The 27,618-nt window shown below is 40.9% G+C and overlaps 1 protein-coding gene across 1 annotated transcript; it reads right to left on the bottom strand.

Annotated features, from left to right (window-relative positions):
- Positions 1–1,014: 1,014 nt before the first annotated feature.
- LOC149781481 (uncharacterized) lies at positions 1,015–26,885 on the bottom strand. Its single transcript, XM_089934756.1, has 2 exons — positions 26,636–26,885; positions 1,015–1,763 (listed from the first exon to the last, which is right to left on the bottom strand). Exons 1-2 carry the CDS (start codon positions 26,799–26,801, stop codon positions 1,480–1,482), a joined length of 450 nt encoding a protein of 149 aa, XP_089790882.1. The 5' UTR covers positions 26,802–26,885; the 3' UTR covers positions 1,015–1,479.
- Between the last annotated feature and the right edge of the window lie 733 nt (positions 26,886–27,618).

Raw genomic sequence — 27,618 nt, 5'->3', positions numbered from 1 at the left:
CGAAAAGTTTTATTTCTGGTCTCCTTTAATTACACATTTCAAAATTGTACTGTAATTTCGACTACACTCAAGTTGCAGGAACATCCTCCTTACTGCACTCAAAATGAAATGAACATTATATCCCATAGCATCTTTTTGATAATTATAATTGAAAGACTTCATATTTTCCCAATATTATGATTCCAAACATTCAATGACAGAACAAAAACAGACATGTAGATAAGTCAAGACGCTGCACAAATCAGATGTTTCTTCATGTAGAATTGACACAGATAAATTAAGTCCATAATTACAAGATTTAGTAAAATCGACAAAACTATCAGAATCTATTCATTCCAGCCCAAATGGAAAAGTTGTTGCAATGCGCATTCATTCAAAATATGACTCTAAATTTCAATTTTAAGTAGACCAAAATGTCAATTTCTTCCAAAAGTGATGCCGGCCGCGCGACTATGCTCAAATCTAGCTAGTCGTAGTCATGTGCGCATTAATATTGTTGTTGTGTACTGATGAATCTGTGCTTCTGTATTTAGTTTAAAATACAGCATAAATTTAGTTACTTTGTTTCTTGTAGTGTATTTTTGTTTATATAATTAAGCCCTAGGTAGAATAAGAAAATGATCATATAATAAAATGGTTACTGCATTTGTATGGGAAAATATGAATTCGTTATGTCGGATGGATATACTGCACTTCCTAGGTATATCTATCCGAAAAACTCGTTGATATTTCCCATATAAATAGAGTAACTTATCATTGTGTAAATGACGTAATTGTGATTTTAAAATATAAAGACGTCATCAGTTTCTTTCCAAAACATTTGTGCCTGAAGAAGAACACAGTAAATGCGAGCGAAACTACTTGTACAGAATTAGCGGCGCTTGTGTTGTGTTTATATATATATATATATATATATATATATATATATATATATATATATATATATATATATATATATATATATATATCCCAATTTCACATTAGAAGATCATAATTAGAAGAAATAGACCCACAAATTATTAGAATATTTTATTTACGAAACACAAATAAAAAACAATGAAGATAAACTAAAATGAAGATATAAAAAAATTATTATGCGTGGAAGACAAGTATAAACTTTATAAAATGCATGTAGAAGGCTTCATGGACATGTATTCTTCCGTGTAAAATAGCTACCATTATCTTTTTACGTATAGGCTAAATACGCCATTCAACGTGTGTTACAGCTTCACACTACTCAAATAGGGAAAGGCATATCAATCTCAAAGACATGTAATAAGATGTCACATATAAATTATAATATAAAATACTACGCAATCAAAGTTACTACATCCTCATACAAAAATTACTAAACTGATTCTTATCAAAATCTGACACCATTCACATGAAAGTAGTCCCTTTTGTAAGATAATGCTGAAAATTACGTTCGAGTGCCAAATTTATCTTAACGATAAACTCACTCATAATATTAAAGGATTTTTAATCTCTTCCACTCACTATCTTAGTGTCTTTCTTTTTGATCGAGGTACCTTCTTTTGACTCTTGCTTGTCAATCGGTTTTAGATTCACATCAACCGAATCCATGAACTCCATTGTACTGCTTGTGTTCTTGTAGCGCTTGAAGGCCGCACCTCCATGCCTTGCAAAGTCCTTGCAATACCAGTACTTTCGACATTCTGATAGGACATACTTTATCTTGGTCTCTGGATGTTCTCGGACACATGGTGACACCGATATCAATTCCTTCCATTTCTGATTTACATCTGTGTAAAGAAAATAATATCCTTGAAAGAGGTTGTATATCATTTGCCTTTATTATACTCAGTTATTTTCATCCATATTAGTATGCTATTAGCATTGCAGTTTTCATAATTATCTGCTGATATGTGATGATGGTAGATGCTGTTGTTATTAAGAGTTCGCAATCGTTTTGTGTTGCTAATGTTGTCGTCATTTTTCTTGTCATTCTGGCTCTTTTGAATCTTTAAATATCATTTTCTCCCATACATGACAATCGATGCCAATATTGGTAATGATCACATTCTCTTTAAAGTAGAAACCTTTTCCTGCTTCATCTCAACATTGTGATATTCATAGAGCAGTCCAGCGAAAAACTAACAATTTATAAAAGTTGAAAGCACATACATTCTGTAGCGTGCATATCAGATTTAAATCATTGAAACATTTATATAAAAACATTCGAAATAAATTTCTTAGTAGAAAATCTATCGTGAACATATATTGGACACAGAGGTTCAGATGCAGGTATCGTACAAGAGATAATATCACTGGCTCTTTCAATAAACTAATATTTGCTTGACAAATACAGGGATCAATTGAGTTTAATTAATGTTTGACAAATACAGGGATCAACTGAGTTTAATTAATGCTTGACAAATACTGGGATCAACTGAGTTTAATTAATGTTTGACAAATACAGGGATCAACTGAGTTTAATTAATGCTTGACAAATACTGGGATCAACTGAGTTTAATTAATGTTTGACAAATACAGGGATCAACTGAGTTTAATTAATGTTTGACAAATACAGGGATCAACTGAGTTTAATTAATGCTTGACAAATACAGGGATCAACTGAGTTTAATTAATGTTTGACAAATACAGGGATCAATTGAGTTTAATTAATGCTCATACTTTATTTAAAAAGGAACGTTGAATAACGACCAAGTCTGTTCCCCAAATAAGTAATAAATTAAACTGTATCATTATTTGTTATGCTCATGATACTATCACTATATGGCCACTCCTACATAGATACGCATGATATAATGAAACACTGTGAAATCAACAGTTTATAGTGGATGCACCCACACTCTAGGCACAAGCATCTCACTGACTATATGATCGTCAGATAATGTCCGAGTGACGAAGGTCATGGTGAGTGGGGGGGGGGGGACCCTCACCAGTTATCATTTACTTTTGAGAGAGTGACGTATGTAAGGTGAAGTTGGTTGCATTTAAAACATGCACAGTGGAGAGAATGTTGGCATACCTCTATGCTACATTAAAGTAATGTGGATGATATTTTTTTGGATATTGTACTTTTGGAAATTGTACATGATCTAAGCATACTGCTAACTAAAATGACTGCTTCCTTGTGCTAAAAATCAGTCTGAATTAGTCTAAAGTACACTATCCATAGTAGCAGCTATTAAAATAGGGAAAATGAATTTTGCCAAACTAGACAATACCAGCTTCTGAAAGTGCAATGAATGAATTACCAAATAAATAAAATGTAATAAAAGTTATCGGCTCTTTTTTTTATACAATTTACCTCTGAATTTCAGGAAGTGAAAATGACCAAGTGGAGCTAGCACTTCTTTGAAAAGTGCACATCTAGAGGAAGGCCATGCAGTATACTCTATAACCCATATTACACCCATCAATCATGCACCAAAATAAAGGGAATTAAAGGTTCTTTGAGAATACCTAAGATATACAAGGTCTTTTTATATAACCAGTATAACCAGTGAGGAAAGCCGGGAAAATTCTTTTTATTTAAAATTCTAACTATGGAAAATACGAAACTGTAGAGCGCCACCCAAATGCGCAGAATGTCGGATTGAACACAGGCTTATAGTTTCCAAGTTCAGTACTTGGATTCAGCCTTGCAGACGATCGCAATGCAAACTTTTGCTCACAAAACTCACTATCTATAAATTGAAACTCGAGAATGTAAAACAGACGTTTCTTTTGGAAGAACGATATTGCCAACAAGAAACAATTGATAAAAACTCCAGGAATATCGAACAAAACTGGCCATGCTTCAGAACGTCTATGTACTCAGCTGCGTCCAAAACCGCCTGTAACACCACACATAAACATTAAAGATTGGTTTGATTAAAACGATGCTGCCATAAGAAGAATAAATAAACACATAAGCTATGAAAGGCCGTTTAGAAGACAGCATTTCATGATACATGAAAACGATGCTGCCATAAGAAGACTAAATAAACACACAGGCTACGAAAGGCCGTTTAGAAGACAGCATTTCATGATACATGAAAACGATGCTGCCATAAGAAGACTAAATAAACACACAGGCTACGAAAGGCCGTTTAGAAGACAGCATTTCATCATATAAGATGGCAGCCTTTAACAACATCAAAAGTATTGTCCAACGCAAATTCAGACAGTTGCACTGCTCATGGACAAGTAACAAGGCAGATGATATTCATTCCTATTCATACAGCAATCACACGAAGAATCTCCATGGCGATTTGAAGATAATCTGAAAGTCATCAGAAATATCCCGAGTATTGATTGCACCATAATGCTCACTAACAAAGATCACATGCTACAAGGCTGGGCAAAATACTCCAACAACATCATCAATCATCAATTATCAATCATCTGTCAGTGAGGAGCCAACTCGATGGACTGTCACTACTGGAAATAGCATATCTCTTGCTAATCCTCCAAGACTGACAGAAACTGAGAGCAACTGACCTGCTGTCAAATGGCATGGCACATGGAGCACATGCTGTACCAACAAAAGTCTACAAAACCGGGTATTCACACATGGCATTGAAACTGAATGAACTGTTCTAATCAATGTGGATACAAGGAACTATGTCCCATGTGTAAAGGATGGCTCCGTCATCCCTGAATGCCAAATCTGAGTCTAGTATGCAACAGCATGGAACATTTCTTTCCATCTTCTGATAATTTCGGCCTCAGAATCAGTAACATGAAGGCAAACATGATGCACAAGCCTGGACCATGAAACCCTTAAGTAAAACCTACCTTCACGGTGAAAGGCCAAATCCTCCAGGCAGTGGACAAGTTTATCTACATTGGCAGTACACTATTACGTGTTGTCCATCTAAATAACGAAACGAATGAGAGAACTGTAAAAGAAAGCATGGCCTTTGGCAAATGCGTGGGAGCGCACAGGCACCAGTCTGGGAACAAAACTGAAGGTCTACAAAGTCATTATGTTGCCAACCCTACAGTGTGCACTAGAAACCTTGACGGTATATAGAGGTCATGATAAGGCTGAACCATTTCCAAAGGGGAAACTGATGAGGACAAGATGGCAGAACAAGGTCACATACACTGATGTTGTCACGCGGGCAGCCATTCCAAGCATCCACGCTTTGCGGATTAAATCATACCTGGCATGGGCAGGCCACATCGCTTAGATGTCAGACAAACGACTACCAAAGATCTATGGCGACCTGAAGGAGTTAAAGTGATTTCAGGAGGTCTAAACGAACGCTTTAAATACCCAATTATGTCATCCTTGAAACGCTTCAACATTGAGCCTGAGCGTTGGGAAGATCTCGTATTGGATGGTTCCACCTGTCGCAGACTCATAAGTGCTGGAAATACAAACTATGAGCTAAAGGGAATGTAGAGTAATGCAGAAGTGCAAGCAGAGTAAATCTCGGAACTGCAGTACTTCCTCTATTGGTCAAACAAATCCCAGGCGGCCTATCCTTCCCAGTGTGACACTGACATTTTAGATCACAAATTGGCCTGACCGGCCACTTACACAAACAAAACCAGTTAATGAAACATTAGCGCTAGTGAGGATTTAGACAGAATAACACTGTTATTGTTTTTAGATAAGATACAGAAGATCAAGAACAGGGGGTGGGTGGGTTATCAATCCATAAGAATCAAGAAATCAATTACGATGATGCTATAATATATGCATTGATAACATGATAGAACAAAGCTCCAAAATGAACCCCACGCTAAATACAATTACGTAAGACATACTATTAACAAGAGCTGCTATAAAAATTTTTTTATCTGAGACGATGAGTGTTTTAATGCTTTGGTAGAATATCACATCTAGGGAATAAATCAGTATATGGTATTCAGATACGCCATGACCAAAAATAGCTCTTGCCTGGATCAATAGCCAATTAAGCAAGCTATCGCAGAAGATAGAAATACTACATAGAAAATACACTAGATCTGGAAAATGGAAGTACAAAGATGAATTCACAAAGTTTAAACAGTATATCAGAAACCAATTCACGACAAGCATATGAAAACTTGAAGCCAGTTACAAGTATGATCAAAACACAAGCAGTCCAAGACATACGGACACGACAATACTCAATAAATTTAGCAGCAAAATAAATTTCTCCTCAAAAACTGCGTAAACGAATTTCATCAAAAATACCATCCCTGAAGACAAATATCATTCCATACAGGCACAACGAACATATTGAACAGTTATAGCTCCTTATCACTACTGTCACTAAAATGCATTTGTCAAACTTAACTCAAGGACTTATACGACCACAAGATACGTTTACCATTTCTTAACAGCCCGTACCCCAAGATACCTGACAAAGTAATTTTTAAACATGGAATTGACAAACCACTGCTGAAACGTAATCAGAATAAACTAGATTGTCCTGAAGAAATAAGATATTTTATCCTCAAAATACTGCACATGGAATTGGTACCCATGATACAAAGTTTGTTATGAAATATAGGGTAAAACATTGGATTGGATCAAATCTTCCAAGGACACCAGAACCAAAAGACTTAGTTACTTGATAAATCTAAGATAATATACCAGTAACATCAAGGGTAACTTTGAGCAATGTTCTAGACACACTATTTCTCAAATATATCAATGACCTGCACAAACGTAAAATGTAGGCAAGGTTGCTAGTAGATGGTGCAGTCATGTATTTTATAAAAGTAAACAGGAAATCAAATATAAATAAAAGCAAACAGAAAATCAAATATAAATTATCCCAACTGATCTTGAGGAACTGAAAAACTTGGAGCAGAAATGGAATACGGAAAATTAAACTTTTCCATATATCATGTTTTTCACATTATCAGATCTTACATACATACATACATACATACATACATACATACATACATACATACTTGCATGCATACATACATATCTACATCCATCCATCCATGCATGCATACATACATACTTGCATACATACATACATACATACATACTTGCATGCATGCATACATACATACATACATACATACATACATACATACATACATACATACATACATACATCCATGCATGCATGCATACATACATACTTGCATACAAACATACATACATACATACATGCCATGCTCAGCCAAATGATTGCAGATTTGCATAATTGCAGGTATTGAGATATTTCGTTTTGTCAATACGGTAGCTGACACAGTATTACTATTGTATTTTTGTCACTTTTCTGTTCTATTTTATGATCTTGTATTATCCTGAATTTGATTAATCTGGTGTAATCTCTGTTGAAGAGGAAATAAAGTCAGTCATACATACGTACATACATACATACATGCAGTACTTCCTTCGTGTTATTCAATTCGAAACTGTAACCTCTGTCAATTACATTTGCGTGCACATCATAAATAACCTAGTCTGTAACATACAGAAATCACATATATCCAAAACAGCACGACAAACCTTAAGAATTCTAAAACGAAACATTAAGACCAACCTGACAAAAAAAAAAAAACAGTTGGCTAAAATATTTTGGTATGTCCACAATTGCCTCGTCCCCAACAGTCTGGTGCCTTCACACAGAAAATCTTCTCTATCAACTTGAATCGGTGGAAAGACGGGCTAACCATAAGCGCAAAAAAAGAAAATGGACCATCATCCAGTGTTTCAAATATGCTATAGTCACTAAATTTGAAACGACATGACTTACCGAGAATGAACAGCAGTCAGAGTCCAAGTACAAAATTACCAACTATCTTGTTGATGCCCTCAGATAATACTATATAATTTCACTGCTGATACAAAACCGAAAGTACCATCAGCTTGCCTAAAGGACTGACTGTGACTTGTATCTTTAAAACTTGTACTTATCATATGCAAGTGTTATCTCACTGAAGTCATATGAAGAATTACTTCTGCATTTGTGATTAGTGGAATATGTATGCAGGGTAGAAGTGACCGTAACATTTGTCCTTAAGGATCACTGTATTGTAATGCAGCCTATCACAGTCATGTGTATATATTATATTAGTAGTAAATGGGGTCACTTTAGCGTCAAGGGGAATTAGCATTAAAAAACACCCTGGGTCACTTTGGCGTCAATGGGAAATTTAACATTACGAAAACCCCTGGGTCACTTTGGCGTCAAGGGAAATTTAACATGGGAATAGAGTTTGGGTCTGTTGAGCGACAAGGGAAATTAACATGGGGAATAAATCGTGGGTCTGTTGAGCGACAAGGGAAATTTAACATGGGAGAAGAAAAGCAGTTCTAGGGACAAGGGGAATTGAACATGGGATTTTTTTGTTTTCTTTTTAAAAAAATTAAAAAAATAAAAAAGGGGTAGGCAATTAAAAGTCGATCTCTTTTCGAGAAATTGGAGTGGCCCTGAAAAGGGCCTTTGGGTTTCTTCTTTTTCTTCTAACTCCTTAACTTCTATATCCATCCCCTTATTTTTTCCATCATTCCTTTCTTCTTATTTTCTGTTTCCGGTATCCAGTCCGGATGACCCATGGCTCGGAACTTCTGTTGGATTTTCATCCAGTTAGCGTTTAGTTTCTCTAGTTCTTTCTTTTTCTTTCTATTTTCTTCTTCTTTTCTTTCCTCTGACCACTTTTCTTTGATGTTCTTGACCTCTTCGGTCAGCACTTTCCTCATTACTTCCGCTTTCTTAAGCTTGTCTAAACCCCACTTCACAAAAGACCAATCTGTCCATTCTACAATGTCTTCTAAAAAACACCTTACACTCGTCACATAAACTATGGCTTCTTCCAACTTGCCCACTTTCACATACGGTGGGTTAATGAAACCTCTGATTCTCTTCTCCTCATCGTCTATCATTTCTTTCACAATATCGATTGCTAAGTGGAGGCTGGTTACTTGTCTTGAGACGAAGTCTTTTGTCACTGCATGCCTCCATTCCTGTTCAAGCCTTTCTGCTACATTCAATCCATCCACCATCCAGTACCAACTTCCCATAAGGTTGTTATACAAAGCTGAAGCTGCTGACATCTTCTTGTTTGCTTATTCCGTGGAATGAGCTCCAATGGCAAACACTGTTAGTTTTATAGTTAAAGCGCGGACGTGAAGGAAAACATCCCCTACTTTTCTCATTTCATATGATCTACTATCCACATACGTGAAGCATCAATAAAAAAACCCTAATCTACTATTCACACACGCAAAGCATTAAAATTAAACCCAAATCTACTATCCACACAAACGTACCTGAGCGCTTACAAACAAACACACACACACACACACACACAAAAGAGTCAGTGTTTATATTCACACTACTCTACATACACACATTGGCAAATCGATTACTATTTCTTTTCTAGAGTATTGGGTAGCCCTGAAAAGGGCTGTTTGTTTTTGAACTCCATGGCACCTGGTTAATGATGGCACCTTCCAGGCCTGGCACCACACACACATCTTCTTCCCCAGTCTCTTTTCACTCTTTTTTGGGGGAGAGCAGAGGCGGGATAAGTGGCTTCAGAACCCCAATCTTCTGTCTCTGGGATTCTGAAATTTCCTCTCTCCTTTTCTTCCTCTTTGTTTCTTCTCTCCTCCTCTTCTTTGTTTCTTCTCTTCTCCTCTTTCATCCTTCCCTCTTCTACGATGGCCTCTGCAGCCAGCTCATTCACTATACGCCTGGCATATTCCAGGTGTACATGAAGTTCAAGTAGTTTAGCTAGTCTGGTATTCATTCTGGTGGTGTTGATCAATCAACAAGGGTAGCTAGACTGCCGAAAGATTTTTAATTTGTAGTGAAAGCGCGGACGTGATGGAAAACATCCCCCTAAAACAAAATTGATCTTACCTAGATCATAACCAAACAACGCGCGGACCTAAAAGAAACACTCACTCACTTTTTATACTACCCATCACTATTCTAAAAAATTTTATTAAACAAATAATATACTATCCACATACGCAAAGCAATCCAATCAAACCCCAAATCTACTCTCCCCACACGTGAAACAGCAAAAAAAAAAACATCATCATAATCTACTATCCACACAAACGTACGTGAGCACTTACAAACACACAATCATATACACAAACACATACACTCACACTATAAAAAAAAGAGTCAGTGTTTATATTCATACTAGTCTACCTACACACATTGGCAAACGGATTACTATTTCTTTTCTAGAGTATTGGGTAGCCCTGAAAAGGGTTGTTTTTTTTTGTTTGCTATGGCAATCTTTTAGTTTCTAAGAATGCGATGTCCTCTGACGATAGACTTTCTGACGATAGGTCTGCTTCTTCGGAAAGAGAAGAAGAACTCTTTGGTGTCGATACGACAATCGACAAAGCCTCTGTCAGGTTCAGGTTGCTGCTGCTGCTGTTGCTGCTCTCTCTGCTGTTTCTGAAGTCTGTACTTCTCTGTCCATTCTTCTTTCTCCCTGTTCACTTCTTCTCTGAAGAGCTCTTCTATCAGGTCTTCAGTGACTTTTAGCATTCTCACATTCTCTATCTCTTCTGGCTTCGGTATCAGACTGTGTCTGACCCTGTGCAAATTCACGTAGGCTTCGTTTAGCTTAGCTAGTTTGGAGCACATCTTCGTAGGAGGATGAGTCGACAATGGATGGTTAGACTGGAGGCTACCCCGGCTTTAAAGTCAAAGCGCGGACGTGAAGGAAAACATCCCTCCACGGTTTTCGAGCCGGAACGTTCAATGAGTGCCATGAGAGGGATAGTAAGAAGTCAAAGAGCATGAATCAAGATTTCTATAGTCAAACAAACCACAAAGGCATTTTTTTTCAAAACGCAACATTTTTTATTCAAAATCACTTAACACTAACAAACAATTCTAACATTTTTAACAATAATCCAACAATATAACATCAAACATTTTATTTCAAATAACAAACATTTTTTTTTCCAACTCACACATTATTTTGGACAAGGCTGACAACGATGTGAATGAAATTGTGATTTCCACTGTTGGAAGTCATTAGGCCATTGATGGACACTACGTTTCCTAGCTTGAGACAAAAGATAAGCATAATGGTCACAAAACCATTGATCTACTTTCACATCGTTTCTAGAAGAAGAACGAGGATCAAAATGAGTCACTAAATGTTCTAAGGAATAGCCCAGGCTGCGATGATGCAGAAAATACACACAATATTGTCCACACACCAAGGAATCTGTGCCTTGTAATTTCACATTATTGAATCGGGTGGTCTGAGCATTTCTTCTCATAAAGTCAATGATATCGTCTTCCAAAGGGGGCAATCCATACGAATCGAAATATTCCACACATCCTTCTTGAGGAAAGTAGACGGCTACCCCGTGGGTTCCTGGGAGATGACTGTCGTCCGTGTTGATCACATAAGCTAGATGGTCTTGAGGTTTGCGATGAGGGAGTTCATCTTTAGCACAGACGACAGGATTCCAAGAAGCAGTGTACGAACTGTGGTTCAAAAGGTAATAAAGTTCCCAGGTATCCATGTTTTGTGTGATTTTTTTTTCTTTTTCACAGGTAATAATAAGTCATCAATTCGATCCAGACTATTTGCTTGAAAATGTCTAACAAATAACCGTTTCTTCGCTTCGTCTCCCCACTCTGATTCAGGAGAGCTTCGATACGATGGATCTCTTGAGTGGTTAATGGTGGACAAGAATGTTCACGCAAGTCTTTATACCACTGATGCAACACGACTTCGTCCGAGATGAGACTCCAAGCATCGTCCAGATACTCGTCCAATTTTTCTTCTTGACTCAGCATCAGGCATTTATCGTGTTGAATTTGACTGGGATGATCGTTTTGACATCCATAGCAATCTTTCTTGATCAATTCCGTCATCTTTTCGACCAAGTGTTTGGCAAAACAGGAGACTAAATGGGCTTCTTGTTCTGGCCATCTGGACTTCATCATGATAACTTCTTCGTCTTTGTCTTGAGATTCTTCTACCCCGCTCTCCTCACATTTCATCTTCAAAGTTTCTCAACTAGGCAAAGAGGGATAACAGTCTTCCATGGCTTCTAATAGTCTAGAATGACTTCTCTCAAACTGTTGATTTCTATGGTATTGTCAAATTCTGCATACAGGAGGACGTTCACTGTCTGATCTGAAGGTGGATTTGCAAACTGAAGTTCCACACGAATCTGACCCGATTTTATAGGGTGGAAATGTCCCTCGTCGCTGCCTTGGTTTGGAGTGAAATCAAAACCCCACAAAGCATAGCCTCCTGCATAATCGTCGTACGAAATACCGTGACTGGTGTTGGTGGCTTCGTACAGGGACAAGTACGATCTCAAATAATTCTTCGCGACACCAAAGTTGGGGTCAAAGGGTCGGGTACGCAAGGTCTTGCCGTCGCGACTGACTTCGATCTTGGACACATTGTAATGTTGAAACTCAAAAGGATTTTGATCGTGGGTTCCGTTGAAGGCTGAATTTCTGACGATACCAACAATCAAACGTTTGGGTAACTGTCCTTGGAACAGATGATCTTTGATCGTGGATCGCTGTCCAGCGGGAATGGTGAACGTTTTCACTTCTACGCGTCGTATCGGATACTTGGCGGTCGTTCTGCTCAACGTCTGACTGACGTCGTTTCCCACTTTAGGTAACACTTCCACACGACGCACGTAAAGTCGGGCTTCTTGAATGATAGTTTTGTATTCATTGGCATGGGCCATCAAATGGAAAGCGGCACTGCTACGATTCAGTCTCAGACGGATATCCACCCCGTTCAGCAAATACTTTTCTTGTAACCACATGTCCAAATGCAAACGATTCATCAGTTCTAAACTTCGCCCTTGCAGAATTTTCTTACGACGGTCGTTAAACCCCACATTGTGAGGATTGTCATCTTCTGTCAGGACTGTGTCGCTAAACGTGCCTACACCTGCTGTGTCATGTTTCCATACCACGCAAGCATCCAGATGAGTATTCTTGGCTTCTTTTCCGTATGTCAAGAGATTTTCCAGGTAGGCACGATATGGGTAAGTATCCATGCTGCTGCTGACCAGTTTGTTATTCAAGTACAAGTCCACTTCGCTGAACAAGGAATGCATGAAATTGTTGACAGGAGCTACTCTAGCATCGCCTCCTGGATTGGTGTTGTCCGTTTTAATCACTTTCACCTTCAAATACAGGTAACTGCTATTCAGATCGATGTAATCTTCGGGTTGTCCTTTGATTTAAAACTCGATGGGAGCGGAATCCGTCAAAGAGGAGACGGGATGAAATTCCACCCACTGGGATTCTTGCATGGTCATCATGGTGGGGGGCATGGCAAACAGATCCAGTTCCGACTTGGAACAGGCGCAAGACTCTCGGTGCATCATTTTTTTTCTCTTTCTCAATAATCGAAAACGTCTAAGTCTCGAACGGTTCTTCTTTTCTTTGCCTTTCTAGCTTTAGACGTGTGAAGTCTGGTGAAAGGGTGTTTTCTTCGTCGTCTCTTTCTGCCTTGTCCTTGCTGAATGCTTGACTCGGTAGCGTGCAGGGCATTTATAGGTGTGTCTCGTCGGCCCAAAAGGTCTTTGCTCGTTTTCAGCAAGACATTTTTGCTTGCCCTCATGAAGGCTTCTTTATGATTTTGTTTGTCGATGATGACATTTTGGAGAAATTCTTTGCCTTGTGTCAGTGCCGCATCTTCCAAGGCGTGCAATCCGCGTGTCACCATCGGTTTCAACACCGGGGCCACCGAACGAAAGGCCGATTTTAACATATCTCCTAAACCGTGTCCTCGCTGTCGAGCAACCCCTCGGTACACTGGATACATGACTTACGAGTCGTGAGAGAACCGTTTTCGAAAATGGAGTTTCACCGTGACTTTTCCTTTGGTGAATGGAATATTTTGTCCCAGATCTCCTTTTATAGCAATGTTGACCGTGTCCAAATACGACTTGCTGACAGGCAAATAGTGAGGATGGACAAATTCGCGGTGAACGTGGTGTTTCCACCTTCCTCGTCAGTGACCGTGGCAGAATCCACTTTGAAAGGAATGACACGCAGTAACGGCACAGAGGTGTGTCCCACCACGTTGTACTCCACCACATCGGAGTACACAAACATCAAATTCAGTCCTTGGTTCAGTTCTACTGGGGTACGAAATAACTTGCTCAAAGACTCGTTGTCGTAAATGATTGGTAATTCGTTTTTCTTGAGCATGGCGTTTCTCATGTCCATGTCTCCGCCCAACATGTCAAACAATTCAGGACAAAATAAAATGGACACGATTTTACTCCCGTCAAATTTCATCAAGAAGCGACGAGCTGCTTTGTGGTATTCCATGGTGACACTTTTTTGGACACTTTCCAAAGCTTTCAGAAACACGACATTAAACCTGGAGGTTATGGTGCTCACCAAATGTTGACCACTAAAATAATAGCCTGGGGGAACGAACAAGTGATAGGTGGTGTACTTTTGATATTTTGTACCAGGGGTTTTCTTGTCATATTTGCCACGGGTATCCAAGTACTGTTGCAATTGTTCGTCATAAACTTCTACATCAAAAACGTTTTGATTGGGAAGGACATTGAGGACTTGGGTCGGGTGAATGATTTCTACTAAAGCCACTTCCCAATGGGCTTCGTGATCTAATGGGATGGTCTGAGGTAATTTGGCCGTGTAACAGCACAACGTGTTGTTGGGAAACACCTCCATGTAACTGTCACTGGGTAAGGTTAAGTAAAATTGGTTTTGGTGATTCATAATTCCAGAGTTCTGTGGCTGTCCGAGGGGTTACTGGACGTCAGAGGCGTGTCTCCGCCCAAAACAGGGTTGTTGTTGTTATTGGAGTGGTGACTGACACTGGCACTGGACACAAGGTTCCCCTGGTTCCCGTTGAAAGAGAATTTCAGGGAGGGATTAGGAAGAAGGTAACCGATGCAACTGTTCAATAAAATCGTCCACAATTGTTTGTCTCCTTGTTGCAAACTCAAATTGGCGATGGCTGCCCGGATGACAGAATACACCACGAAGATTTGGCAGAAAAAGACGATTTGCGTTTTAGGCACACGTTCTCCACACCACACCCACAAGGGTTGTTTTTGTAAATCTTGCAGAGAAGAACTAGGTGAAGGAGTGGTCGACGTAGCTGCGTCTGTGTGAAAGGGCATGATGGTCACTTCTTTTTATAGTCGATGACTTGCGAAGCGTCGATCCAAGAATCAAAACTGGGTGGATATCCTTTCCAACGTACTTTGACTTCTTTGACACGTCGTTTGCCCACTTTACGGGTTCTGCGTTCGAGAATGCTTTCGATGTCGTACACGTCGTCTTCTTTTTTGGTGACACGTTATAACTCGGGTAAGTAAAACGTTCCTTTGAGCACTTCTCCGTTCATGTCTTCCAATTTATAGACGGCAGGATGACGGCCATGCACTCGTTCAGTGACACGAAACAATTCGGTCGTCTAGTTAGGTAAGTAACCTTTGTCGAAAGTGCGTTTGGTTTTGCCAATGCGTACCCAATCTCCTACGGTCAACACTCCACTTTTCTTGGGGGCAGCCCTCGTCGGGGACGTACCAAACACGCGCTCAAGCACCAGCACTTCGTTCTCGGGAGTCACTTCTTGCGGGGCACGTCCGATGCTTCGATGGTAAGATTGGTTGTACGCTTGCACCAGGTGCGGTAAGATGTCGATGTACTTCAGAGTGTGGTGATGCGTAAAATATTTCCACATACGTTCTTTCAAAGTGCGTTGAAAACGTTCCACGATGCTGGCTTTGGTTTCGGGATTCTCGGTGGTAATAAAATGAATGTCACGTTTCTTTAATTCTTTTTGGAAAGCTTGGTTCAGAAATTCGGTGCCTTTGTCCGTTTGCCATCGAAGAGGGTGACGACCGCTTTGTTTCAACACTCGTTGCAGGGCTCGCACTAACTCGCTGCTCGATTTGGAAGTCACGGGTACGGCCCAGGCAAATTTGGAAAAGACGTCGATGACACAAAACAAATATTTGTAGCCGCGATTGTAGCTGGCCAAATGAGAGACATCGGCTAAATCGGCTTGCCATTGATGATCGATGCCTTCCACTTGGGTGCGACTTCTGGTAAACTTGCGTCGAATGGGTTTGTGTAAAGTGTAGGTTGCTTGTTCTTGTAACCATCGTTGCACTTGAGGTAAACGGAGACTTTTCAGTCGCATTTTGGCAGCACGATACAATTTTTGAACTCCTGCGTAACCTGCAGGATGCGAGGGATCGTAGTAAATGCTGGCTAACACTTTTTCCATTTTGTGTTTGTGTGTTAATAAGGCACCCACTCTTGGAAGATGCTACTCTTTTCCTCTTGGGGTACTTTCTTGGATTGCAATGCTTTGCGTGTGCGACCAGCAATAGTTGTCGCAGAGGAGGATGCCGGAACAGGGGATATCGGTTCTTGTTTCACTTCTGTCTTCACTTTCTTTTTCTCTTGTGATGAAGAAGGGGTAGTCATCATCTTTTTAATCCATCCAATTCTGGAGGTAGGTGGTGTTGTTAACTTGCGTACTTTTTCTGGTGGAGTTTGAAACACTTCTTCTTCTTCTTTTTCTGTCTTGGTCACTGGTAGTGGTGGTACTGGTGATGGTGCTGGACTTTTCATCAAGGTCTTAAAATCTTTCAGAGTGGATAGAGCTGTTTCGTCTAAAGCTTTCTGGTGAAAGAGTTGTAGTCGTTGCAAGAGTTGACCGTACTTTTGCGATTTTTCTGTTTCGGACAAATCTTGGCGATCCATCAAGGACTGCAATTCGTAAGAACGTAACGATGTTTGCCTAAGCATTGTTTCTGGTGTTTGGACAAAGGGATCGTGCCTTTCAAGACGTTCAAACAACCTTCGCACACGGTATCGATGACCTCTTTGGAAGCTGATTAAATGAGTTTTTTTCGTAGGGGTGGAGAAGCTTTGGACAGGACAGATAACATGTCCCCATGTTTGACTAAACGAGGAGGCAGTCCTTTCCTTTTCTTTCCTTGGGGTTGTTTAGAAGAAGGATGTTTTCTGGAGGGTGACATCTTCAGGAGCACCAAAACACTGATACCCTTACTCGGTCACAGACCTTTTTTATACTGGAACGCGTCGCCACTGATTGTCTTTACGTCGTATCAGCTTCAGGACAGGCATGACACGTCGTGCAGGGGTACGCAACGGACTAAATCGAGCCAGTTCTTGCTTGGACAAATCCAGTAAACTTTGTAACATGCCCCATCTTTCTTGGACTTTGATTTTGGGAGAAGGTACTTTGTGAGCAGCAGCCATTGCCGCTAAATTGGAGGGTCCTGCCACTGGGGAAGTTCTTGGGGTCATCAACGGAGAAGTTCTTGGTGTGATCAACGTCTGCAAGTACTCTTCAGTTCTTGGTGTCATCAACGGAGAAGTGGATGAACTTGAGGCTGCCGGAGACGCGGTCACCGCCGTGGCAGGTCGTGGTTTGCGAGTGTAAGGTTGCGTCCTGGCCGAAATGCCTCTCTTGCGACTAGTTTTCTTCTGAGGACTTTTTTTTTCCTGGGACTTTTTCTCTGTTTCTTTTTCTGGGGGCTTCTTTTCTTTTTCCGGGGTGGTGTCTGGTAAGAGGAGGGTCCCGCCACTGGAGAAGTTCTCCTTGCGGACCTGGTCTTTTTCTTCTTCTTCTTGGAGCTTCGTTTGACTTTTTTCTTGGGGAGAACTTTGGGGGCATTAGGATCCCATCTTAAGAGAGAGCGAATGATGACTCCTCCTAGAGTACCGCTCCCTCCAGGTTTCAAAATGATTTGTTTTTTGGTTTGAGTGTCGATGCGGGGATCGGCCAGTTGGGTCAAAGCGACTTTGTTTCCATCAAAAAAGCGTTTGGTTTGATAAGGAATCTGAATGATCCCTTGTAGTAATTGACGTGCCGTCACCGTGAACCATCGTAAGACTTCTTTGACACTAGCTTCTAAGACACGAGCTCGTGTTTGTGGATTTTTTTCTCGACTGATGCCATACAAGGCACGAATCAATTTGACGGGAAGATGCGACTGAAGGGACGTCATGTTCAAAATGTGTGTGAGACAGACGAAAAGGGTCTGAGGTTTTTATAGACTTTTTTGTGGAATGAAGTTAAGTCGAGGACGGAGACGTGTACAGGACAGGCCGTCCGTCTTGGCACCAGTGGTGAAACAAGTGGGTACGAAATCGCAAAACATCGGGGGTCGTAGGTTTCAAATCGACGAGTAAATAGGCGTGTGGAGTTTGAGTGGCATCGTCGTACACCTGAGTCAGCCAAGGTGTCCCTAACTGTTTGGCTAAGACTTGCACTTGAGATTTATCTCGAGGGCTTTTAAACAAGACCACGTAATGCGCATTGAGACTGATGGTGCGATGGGCTTTACTTTGTTGAAACAAATTTTGAGTGATGTAAACGACACTGGCATTACGATGATGCCATTTGCGCGTGAACCACAGTTTAATTTCTTCTTCGTCTTCTCCTAACATGTCGTCGAAAATGACCAAATGGGTTTGACGGGAGTCAGAGACGATGCCGTCGTCTTCTTTAGGAATGCCTTCCACAAACACGATGGAATCGCCTTGACTTTCTCGCAAGAGGCTGTACGCCGATTGCCACTCTTTGTAACACCACACGATGCGTTGAGGTGCACGATCGATCAAATGATGTTTATGTTCGATCAAGCGTTTGACGAATTCGGTTTTGCCTGAACCGCTAGGTCCAGCAATGAGCATGTTAAAGGGATGGCGAAGATACAAAGCCTCCCAACTGGCACGATCTAAGTGTTCGTCGATGACTTTGACAGTGGAGGAAGAGGGAGCAGAGACAGCAGAAGTAGCCATAGTGTCAGGAATGTCACTTGTGACACGAAAACAAACAAGACGAGAGTTCATATACTTTTTTCAGGACACGTTTATTGAATGTTTTAAACATGAATACGAAAGACAAAAATGCATAAAAGCCAAAGGCTTAAGTACAACGATAAAAGGCACATGATAACCATCAACGTGGAATAAACACAAGTGTCTGTACAACATGTTTTGGGTAATGTTCTGACCAGTTCTATAAGGGGTAAGGTCACACAACTGTCCTCCCGAAAGGGTCTTTCAGGGATGTCCACGACAGTCCTGTCCTGGGTGACGGGTTCTTCTGGTACTGTCACTAACACGGGTTGAAAAGTCGCAAGGCCCACAATCGCATTCCACTTCAGAATCCCCAAACTTGAATTGTGCCTTTCTAAACTTGTTTTGTGTTTCTCTGAAAGTATTCATCTTGTTCGCTTGGTCTTGGTAGTCACAATGAACTATCGATCTTGCCTAGGGTTCCTTTTTATATACAGACCAATACCGACGTGTCCATACGGTAAAGTAAAGTGGTTGGGTAGTCGCACTCGCTTCTGGTACACGATATGATAGACTTTTTCCAAGGGTCGATTGACGATGTGGTGAGTGGGTAAACGTACAATCTTGTTGGGTTGATAGGTGGTCACTTTAAAGTGTTCATCTTCTCCAGATTGCAAGGCTTCTTTCAATACCCCAAAGTTGACCACACGACTGGTACGATAATTTAGAGTCAATCCTTTCACTTTACTCTTCGTGTGCACTTCTCCTTGTGGGTCCCGGTATTCATAGCCGTAATTTTTTGGACCGCCACTGACGAAAGTTAGAATCTTGTCGTCGTGATGCTTGTCTGTCCAGGCTCCTAAACGGTCTCCTTCGATGTCAGGGTGCTGTTGACTCGGGTGATGGATGTAAATGCAACTGTCCGTGTCAAAGTACAGGACGCGTTCCCCTAACAGTTCTAAAGTTTCGTACAATTTTAAGCGAGCATGGGCTGTCACGTAAGCCGCAATGATGACATTTCCAAAAGGGTCGTCTTGTACAAAGTCCAGATCTTCTTCGTAATTGACCAAGATCAAATCCTCGCGAACGACGTCCACGTGTTTCATGAATTTGGTTTTATCGTGAATCATCTGAAAGTAGCGGGAAGGTTCTGTCAAATACTCCGTCTTGGGTAAACACGGACGTTGTGCCATTTTACCCCACAAGCAATTTAACATCACTTGGCAAACGATCGCCTGCCTTCGTTTTTCTCGATGTGATCTAAAGTAATGCCTTCTTGTGCCCAGTATTTCTCTTGGAATGTCTTTTGGTCTTCGGGAGTGTGACACCAGGAAGGATAGCCACTGGCTTCTTGTTTCAGTTTCAAAAAGGCATCCACGTAGTCGGCGAAAATGCCTTTCTGACTGGGGTCACCCTTTTGGTATTGTTGTGTCTTGGGAAAGTGACAAATTTCGTACACTTCTAACAGTTGATATCCCATGTCCAGAGCTTTGAACAATTCTACGCTGACCCACGTCCCCGTCAAGGCGCGTTCTTCCTGGGTGTGCTGGCAAGGTTGATCTTGGTTGCACGTTTCGGCACAAGGACGGCACAAAGGAAACATCAGTTTGCCTTGACAATGGTGAGGTAAGATGGGATGGTACAAGTCCGTGGGAGGCAAAACTTTGCACTTGATCAAGCCTTCGTATTGTCGAATGTTTTTCAGGTCGATGTGTTCCGTGAACAATTGCGGGTGCCCCGCAGGAAAGCGACAATATTTGCACACGTAGGGATACAGCGAACACACGTCCAAGTATTTGATTTCTTCTCCTTTCTCTTCGTCGGCTTGGTACAGCAAACAGGTGGCATTGGTCCTTCCTCCGTACAAACTATCCCTCGGGTTCAGGGGGTCCATCAGCTTGTAACTTTCCACGAGGCGTTTAAACTCGGGATCGGTTTTCAAACGGTGATCGTACTCGTGTTCCCACATTTCCACCACTTGGTATCCTTCCTGTTCTAACTTTAGGCGTCATGACAAGTGTCCTGGTACAAGTCTTCCATGATTCGTTGTAAAAACTGATTTTTAGTGCCACGGTCAGGGTAACAGACGGGACATCCGTGAAATAAGCAACCGTCAAACTCGTACACGATCTTGGGGTTTTCTAAGTCCCAGCCATCGACCGAATGCGTTCCGATGGTCTTTTCGCCCCTTCCGTTGCTGGCATGCTGAATCCATTTGTCTTCCTTGTCGCACAAGTAACGTAACCAGCGTAAGGCTTTGACCGAGTATTGATGTTTGACATAGTTGGTCGTTTGAGGACTGATGACAGCCACGGTGTTTTCAGGCATGAATCGTTGCCGGTACACTAAGGAACACGCTTTGGCAATGGTGCAAGCTTCTTTCAAAGGATCGACCCCTCCGTGTTCCATGAACAGTTCTCGAAATTTTCCACAGCAACGTCGTAAAATGTCCATGTCGGAACGACAATACTTTAACATTTCTTCCTGAAAGTCGAAAGGGTCGGAGGCGTGAGCCTGGTACCAAGCGTAGAAAGCTTCTCGTTGTTCGGTACGCATGTTGTTGGGGTCGTAATAGTGAGCCTCAGGTAAATGGGGTAGAACGGCGTGTTGATTGGCTTCCGTATTGAAAAAGTGTGGAAAGTACCCTTTAGCCATTTCTGTCATTCCAAACGTTTTAGGCATTCGGCTCAAAGGGATGGCCAAGTAACTCATCGAATCTTTAAACTGTACTTGTCCCACTTGCATGAAAATGATTTTGGCTCCGTTCAAAGTGACTTTAGGACGCTCGGTGCCTTGTTCCGTATAGTATCTCAAAAGAAACTGTCCATCGTATCCGGAGAAATTGTGAGCCATCACGGTGGCATGACGATGACAATCTCCGTAACGTTCGATGTCCTATTGGCTCCACGTCTTGTCGATGGGGTCTAAGACCCATTGGGCAAAATCGGCTAGCGTGTTTGGTCCCCGAAAGATTTTTTCCCGTCCTCCAGGAATCTTCCTGCAGTGAGGGCAATGACTGAAGATAGGTTCTTCTTGAATGCACTTATCGCAAGCTCGATGAGCCACGCAGAAATTAGGAACGTGAATGCCAGTCTCTTGGATGCATTCGAAATCGAAAAAGATGAAACTGCCTTTCTTCTTGTGTCCATCCTCTTTCTCTGGTGGGGGTTGGTATTTTTGCAGGTAGCATTGATGTTCCAAGTCCACGATGTGGTGACAAATGTGACATTTTTTCTTTCCTGAACATACGTGTGCCTTGGCACTGTTGGTACGTATGCCTTGTCCACACGTAGGGCACAATCTCAGCAGTTGACAAGCACATTTCTGCTGTGAACCTTGCGTCTTCAGATGTTGTTGGTAACAGGTAGGGCTGACAAACGTGCGCAGACAAGTTGAACAATGCACTGGTAATTCGCTCAGACAGGGTGGAGAGGCCAAACATCCTCAGCATTTCAATCCGCAATGTTTATGTTGCTCTCGATTGTTATAACCATGGTCACATTTCTCACAGTAATAAACATATTCCAGGAATCCGGTGATACTGGTAATGGTATCGAAATGGTCATCGTGATAATAGACATGAATGTATTTTCCGTCCTTAAAGTGTTTCCCTCGAAACAACAGAGGTCCGCGCACTTCTTGAGGTGCACTTTCAAGGTGTAGCGTGGAACTAGGGTATCTTGCAATTTTTGCATCTCAGGAATGCCACAGGGTTTGTCTTTGGACAGTCCGGCTTGTTGTAACAGGAGTTCTGCTTCATTTCGTTGTTTGGCTCGGTCGGATTGTTGAATAGTTTTCCAGGCTCTTTTCCATTCTACCGTGTCATTCTTGTTCGCATAGGTTCGTCCCACCACGATGGCCCTGGCTAAACACATCTGGTCTTGAGAGTTGTGAATTCGGACGAGACTCTTTTTGGTGCTGCGAAGGTCGTTCACCAATAAGAATTTTTTGCGGCCAGTCGCTTGAGGAGGAGAGACGTGGGTCATGGACAGTGTGGCTTTTCCATCGGTGATGTCAAACTGGCAATTGGATTGTTGTACGTGTTGAATCTTGTCCATGACTTTGGAAGCAGTCAATTCTGCAGGGCTGCTAAACTCGATCCAAACAGGGGATTTCAAACCGTCGTGTTGTATGGAAAGTCTCAAGCGATCGTCTTCTTTGGGTTGACACTGTCGCTTGAGTGTGGTGAGCAAAGAATCCCACACCCCGGTGATGAACCCTTCTGCTTTCTCTAACGGTACTTCGGACTTGAAATCTTTAAACTTCACCGTGTATTTGTAAGCCGTGGTTCTAAACTTTCTAGAGGAGCGCTTTTCTGTCTCTCGAATGGAATAGTACTTTTCAGGGTTACCTAAGGGTGGTGAACTTTGTTTAGAGGGTTCGGATTCTGGTTCACTCATGTCCTCTTCAGAATCAGTGGCATGAATTTGTGCCAAGACTTCAGCCCTGGTACGAGGCGATAGATCACGTTTCTGCCTCTCACTTTCTTCTTCTTTCTTCTCAAATGAATTGGATCGTTTCATCTTGAGTGCAAAACGTCAAATGACTCAAGTTGAAACACCATGGACTAATTTATAGTCCTAGCAGACCAGCGTATATAAAGGGTATGTGTCTTGTCCTTTCACTATTCATTTCACTCTCAAACCGAGCACAACGATGGAAGAGACTACCCAGATGGAACATTTCATCAGAGCGTTGCGAGGGGTCATTAGAAAATTTTCTTCAGACCAGCCGACGGACTACTCTCCTTCCTTTCGAGATAAAAGTCAAGATACTTGCTATATCTGTCAAAAGAAAGGGCATTGGTCTTCAGAGTGTCCAGACCGTCAAAAAAGAAAAACAGGGGTTAAAAGAGACAAAAGTCAAGATACCTGTTATTATTGTCAAGAAAAAGGACATTGGTCTCCAGATTGCCCAAAAAAGAAACAAGAGGAGTCAGAAGAAGAGAGGGATTCTTCAGAGGAAGAAGAGGAGGAAGATAGCAGACAGGTGAAGAAAAAGAAACAGGAGAAGGAAAGAAGAAGGGAAGAAAGTGAGGAGGAAGAGGAGGAAAAGACTGTGACGGTGAAGAAATTTAAAAAACAGAGACTAAACAGTGAGACAGAAGAAGTGAATGTACTTTTTAAAGTGCTCTGTTGTGAATTGTGAATTGGATTGCAACTATTGATAAAAGAATACATTAATTATATAAGGTAAGTGTCTTTGAGTTTTGATTTTAAATAAGAAGCTACACTCACGCACTCATATACACGTACTATAGGGGTAAAAATTTTTTTTTAGTTATTGGCAATTGAAGGTCGATCTCTTTTCGAGAGAAGTGGGTGGCCCTGAAAAGGGCCTTTGGTTTTTGGTGTAGGGGTGAGTTTAAGCAATCAACTTTAACTGCCTTAAGCCTTTGCCACGGCCGAGGCCTACTTCTGATGATGATGATTGGGTTGAAATCACTAAGGGTGGTACGATAGGCTTAGTCACAGGGTTGGCGTGTTTAGCTCGGGAAGGTCGTATTCTCTGCGGTCGTGATAAAGAAGTCTGATACATTTGTTTCAGACTTCTTAACTCCGCTAAAATGTCTAACAGTACCGTGACCGTTTGATTTTCACCCTCTTGTTTCTTTGCTGCTGCTTGTTGTTGTTGTTGTTGTTGTTTTCTTACCTCTTCTTGCTGTTGTTGCTGTAAAAGAAAAGTTTGTTCGGCTTCCTTTTGTCGTTGCATAAATTTCTCCAATTCTTCTTTCTGTCTCTGTCTAAAATTCTCCACGTGTGGTAATGAAGGTGACGAAGGTTCCGGAACAAATTCTTGCGAGGTAAGAAAATCCACAAAATCCCAATGTACCTCTTCTGAAAGTAAGTCCGGGTTCCCTTGTGTAGTCTCCACTGTTGGTGCGCCCCAGTGGATCGTTTTCTGAGTTTCCGTCATGTTGAATCACTGTCTCGCATCGACTGACTGCACATAGGCGGTAGCGAATCTATATAGACCACGTGACGTCACAGACTGTTCTCTTCGGATTGGATGCGAGCTGACTGAATTTTGTAACGTGTGTTTGGATTGGTCAATGAACTCAATCCGTTTCAATCCTTCCTCTACCTATAAATAAGCGCAGTTCACTGCATTGATTTACCTGTTCTCGTCGCCTCAGCATGTGGACTGACGTTGAAATCTTCCATCCTTGTGTCAACAATGATGTTCAGGACGGACATACCGATGCATGTCCGATCCGAATGGACAGTTGTCCATAGGACCGCCAGCAACCGATGGATACGTAGGATTTACGTAGAGAGGCAAGGATGCCTCAAAAGAGTCCTGATTTACGGTCCTTCAGTGAGACGAAGCCTAAGGACAAGAAGAAGTCACAGATGCCCTTCATGTTAAGGGCATATATAAACCCAAGGGCCCTTTTCAGGGCCACCCACATTTCTCGAAAAGAGATCGACTTTCAATTGCCTACCCCTTTTTTATTTAATATGTGTGTGTGTGTGTGTGTGTGTGTGTGTGTGTGTGTTCTATCCCTCTTCCCTGTTCCCTTTCCATAGACCCCTCAGGTCGGGACCTTATTAAAATAGGGTCCCGATCCTGTTCCATTTTGTCTCTCAACAGACCCACGATTTATTCCCCATGTTAATTTCCCTTGTCGCTCAACAGACCTAAACTCTATTCCCATGTCAAATTTCCCTTGACGCCAAAGTGACCCAGGGGTTTTCGTAATGTTAAATTTCCCATTGACGCCAAAGTGACCCAGGGTGTTGTTTAATGCTAATTCCCCTTGACGCTAAAATGACCCCATTTACTACTTATATTATCCTGAAGTTTACAAACACCAGCCGTTTCAATTATAAATCATCACAAAGAAATACTTAGAAATATATGTAATATACACAAATCCTCATGTTCATCAGTGTTAGTGAAGGTCACAATGGCGTAACCGTTCAAAATGTGTAATGTCTCTCTTACATAACAGCTGCGCAAGAGAAACCATTGTTTTTTGTTTTCATGCTGATTTAGAACTCATAAAAGATACATCTGTACTGGTTTAATAACTACCACAAACGGAGGACATGCTTGAAAATACTAAGAAATCGTTACACATTAATTGTGTAAGGTTTAACAGCATAGATGATATAACAAGTCTAGTGTAAGTAAGGCCTGTACCATATGAATCTCTTTGTGTATTAAGATTCAGTTGGGGTATTTTATTTCTTTCAAGAAGGAGATGATAACGTTAAACTGTATATCTTAGCTAATGCTTGTATGTATGAGACATCAAGATATATTTCATTTCGTTATGTATGACACATCAAGAAATATTGCATTTCATTATGTATGACACATCAAAATATATTGCAATTCATTATGTACGACACATCAAGAAATATTGCATTTCATTATGTATGACACATCAAGATATATTGCATTTCATTATGTACGACACATCAAGAAATATTGCATTTCATTATTTCGAATAATATGTTTGTATGCAAGACACATCAAGATATATTGCATTTCATTATTTGGAACAATATGTTTACTAGCTAAATCCATATTTTATTATTAGTCATCCACTTAAGCCAAACATATTAGTAGATTAAGACGTAGTAGGCATTATGGCGTCTTAGTAGAGTTTGAACAAGAACAATTGACTAGTTGACAAATTTACTTCCTTAATCACAAGCCATTGTTGAGCAAGTAAACATGTATCCAATCCAAGGTTTAGGGGACACATGAAGCGTTACACAGAATAACAATATGTCTTAGTCACACGACTTGTTGCGAATAAAGAGGAAGCTTCGCTTCTACCACTCCAACGCAGGTTTCGAACGGGTATAAAATACATGCACCGAAAGGAATCTTTTCAACGGGAAAAGATTGAGAAGTAAAAGAAAACAAACACAAGAGAGCAAACATACCTGGTCCATCACCTCCATCTCCACTTTTTCTTTCCCTACCTCCACCACTACTGAATGCTGCAGATTCCGCAGCATCTTTAGCCATTTTCCCTAACACTGCCCCTGCTAGGGCTGTTAGCACGGGCTTTGCTCTTTCTATAGCGGTCCCTATAGGCTGTAATGCCATTTTTACGCCAACAATTCTAGGTAGGCACTAGATGGCAACGACTGTCTGTAGGTCTACAAGGACCTGGAGTCGGTATGAATATTAATGAGATTTGGCTACGTGATCTCGACTGGTACACTAGTGTTTTATTTTCTGTACTCATTAATGTGCTCTAGAGGATTAGAAATTTCAGCTCTTATTGTTACAAATTGCATGTAGTCATACTCGCAACCTAAATTTCATTCTGCATACAAATATGTATCGGCCGTTAGATAGGGAAAATGTGACGTCACACAAATAAACAGTACTTATCTTTATCTTAGTAATTTATTTTACACATGCTGTTTTAGAATTAACTTTTTTTCTAATATGAAAAGATGTTGTTCGTTTCATAGTTCATGACAACTGTCGTCTTAATTTGTCACTGAAATCCAACTCGACAAAGCGTATATTCTAACGCTGCTGATTAAATAAAAATATTAAACTTTCTTTAACAGTTTCACGTGAAGACTTTGTCTTTTAACGACTCTAGATGCAAAATATATTAATATAATACACTAAATTATCAAGGACGCGGCCAATAATCACAAGAACAAACGTATATGATTCCGTCCATATATACATTTTTATTTAATCCTTAAAAATCTGTGACGATTTTCATGAAATCAGAGACAAAATGTTTCGTAGTTAGAAATTATATTTTTGTCTAATCTCAATATGATCTTCCTATCATTTAGCAAGCCGTGGCAGATGTGTACTTATCACTATATAGCTGTTTTTCTTGCATGTTTTGCAACAGCTTCTATCGGAAATTTTTAAAATTTATTTATTATTATTC

This window comes from Sinohyriopsis cumingii, chromosome 15 (genome assembly GCF_028554795.1).
Source record: "Sinohyriopsis cumingii isolate HCF-2022 chromosome 15, ASM2855479v2, whole genome shotgun sequence".
NCBI lineage: Eukaryota > Metazoa > Mollusca > Bivalvia > Unionida > Unionidae > Sinohyriopsis > Sinohyriopsis cumingii.
Note: the sequence above shows the minus strand (reverse complement) of the source record. Positions and strands in the feature narration are given on the sequence as shown.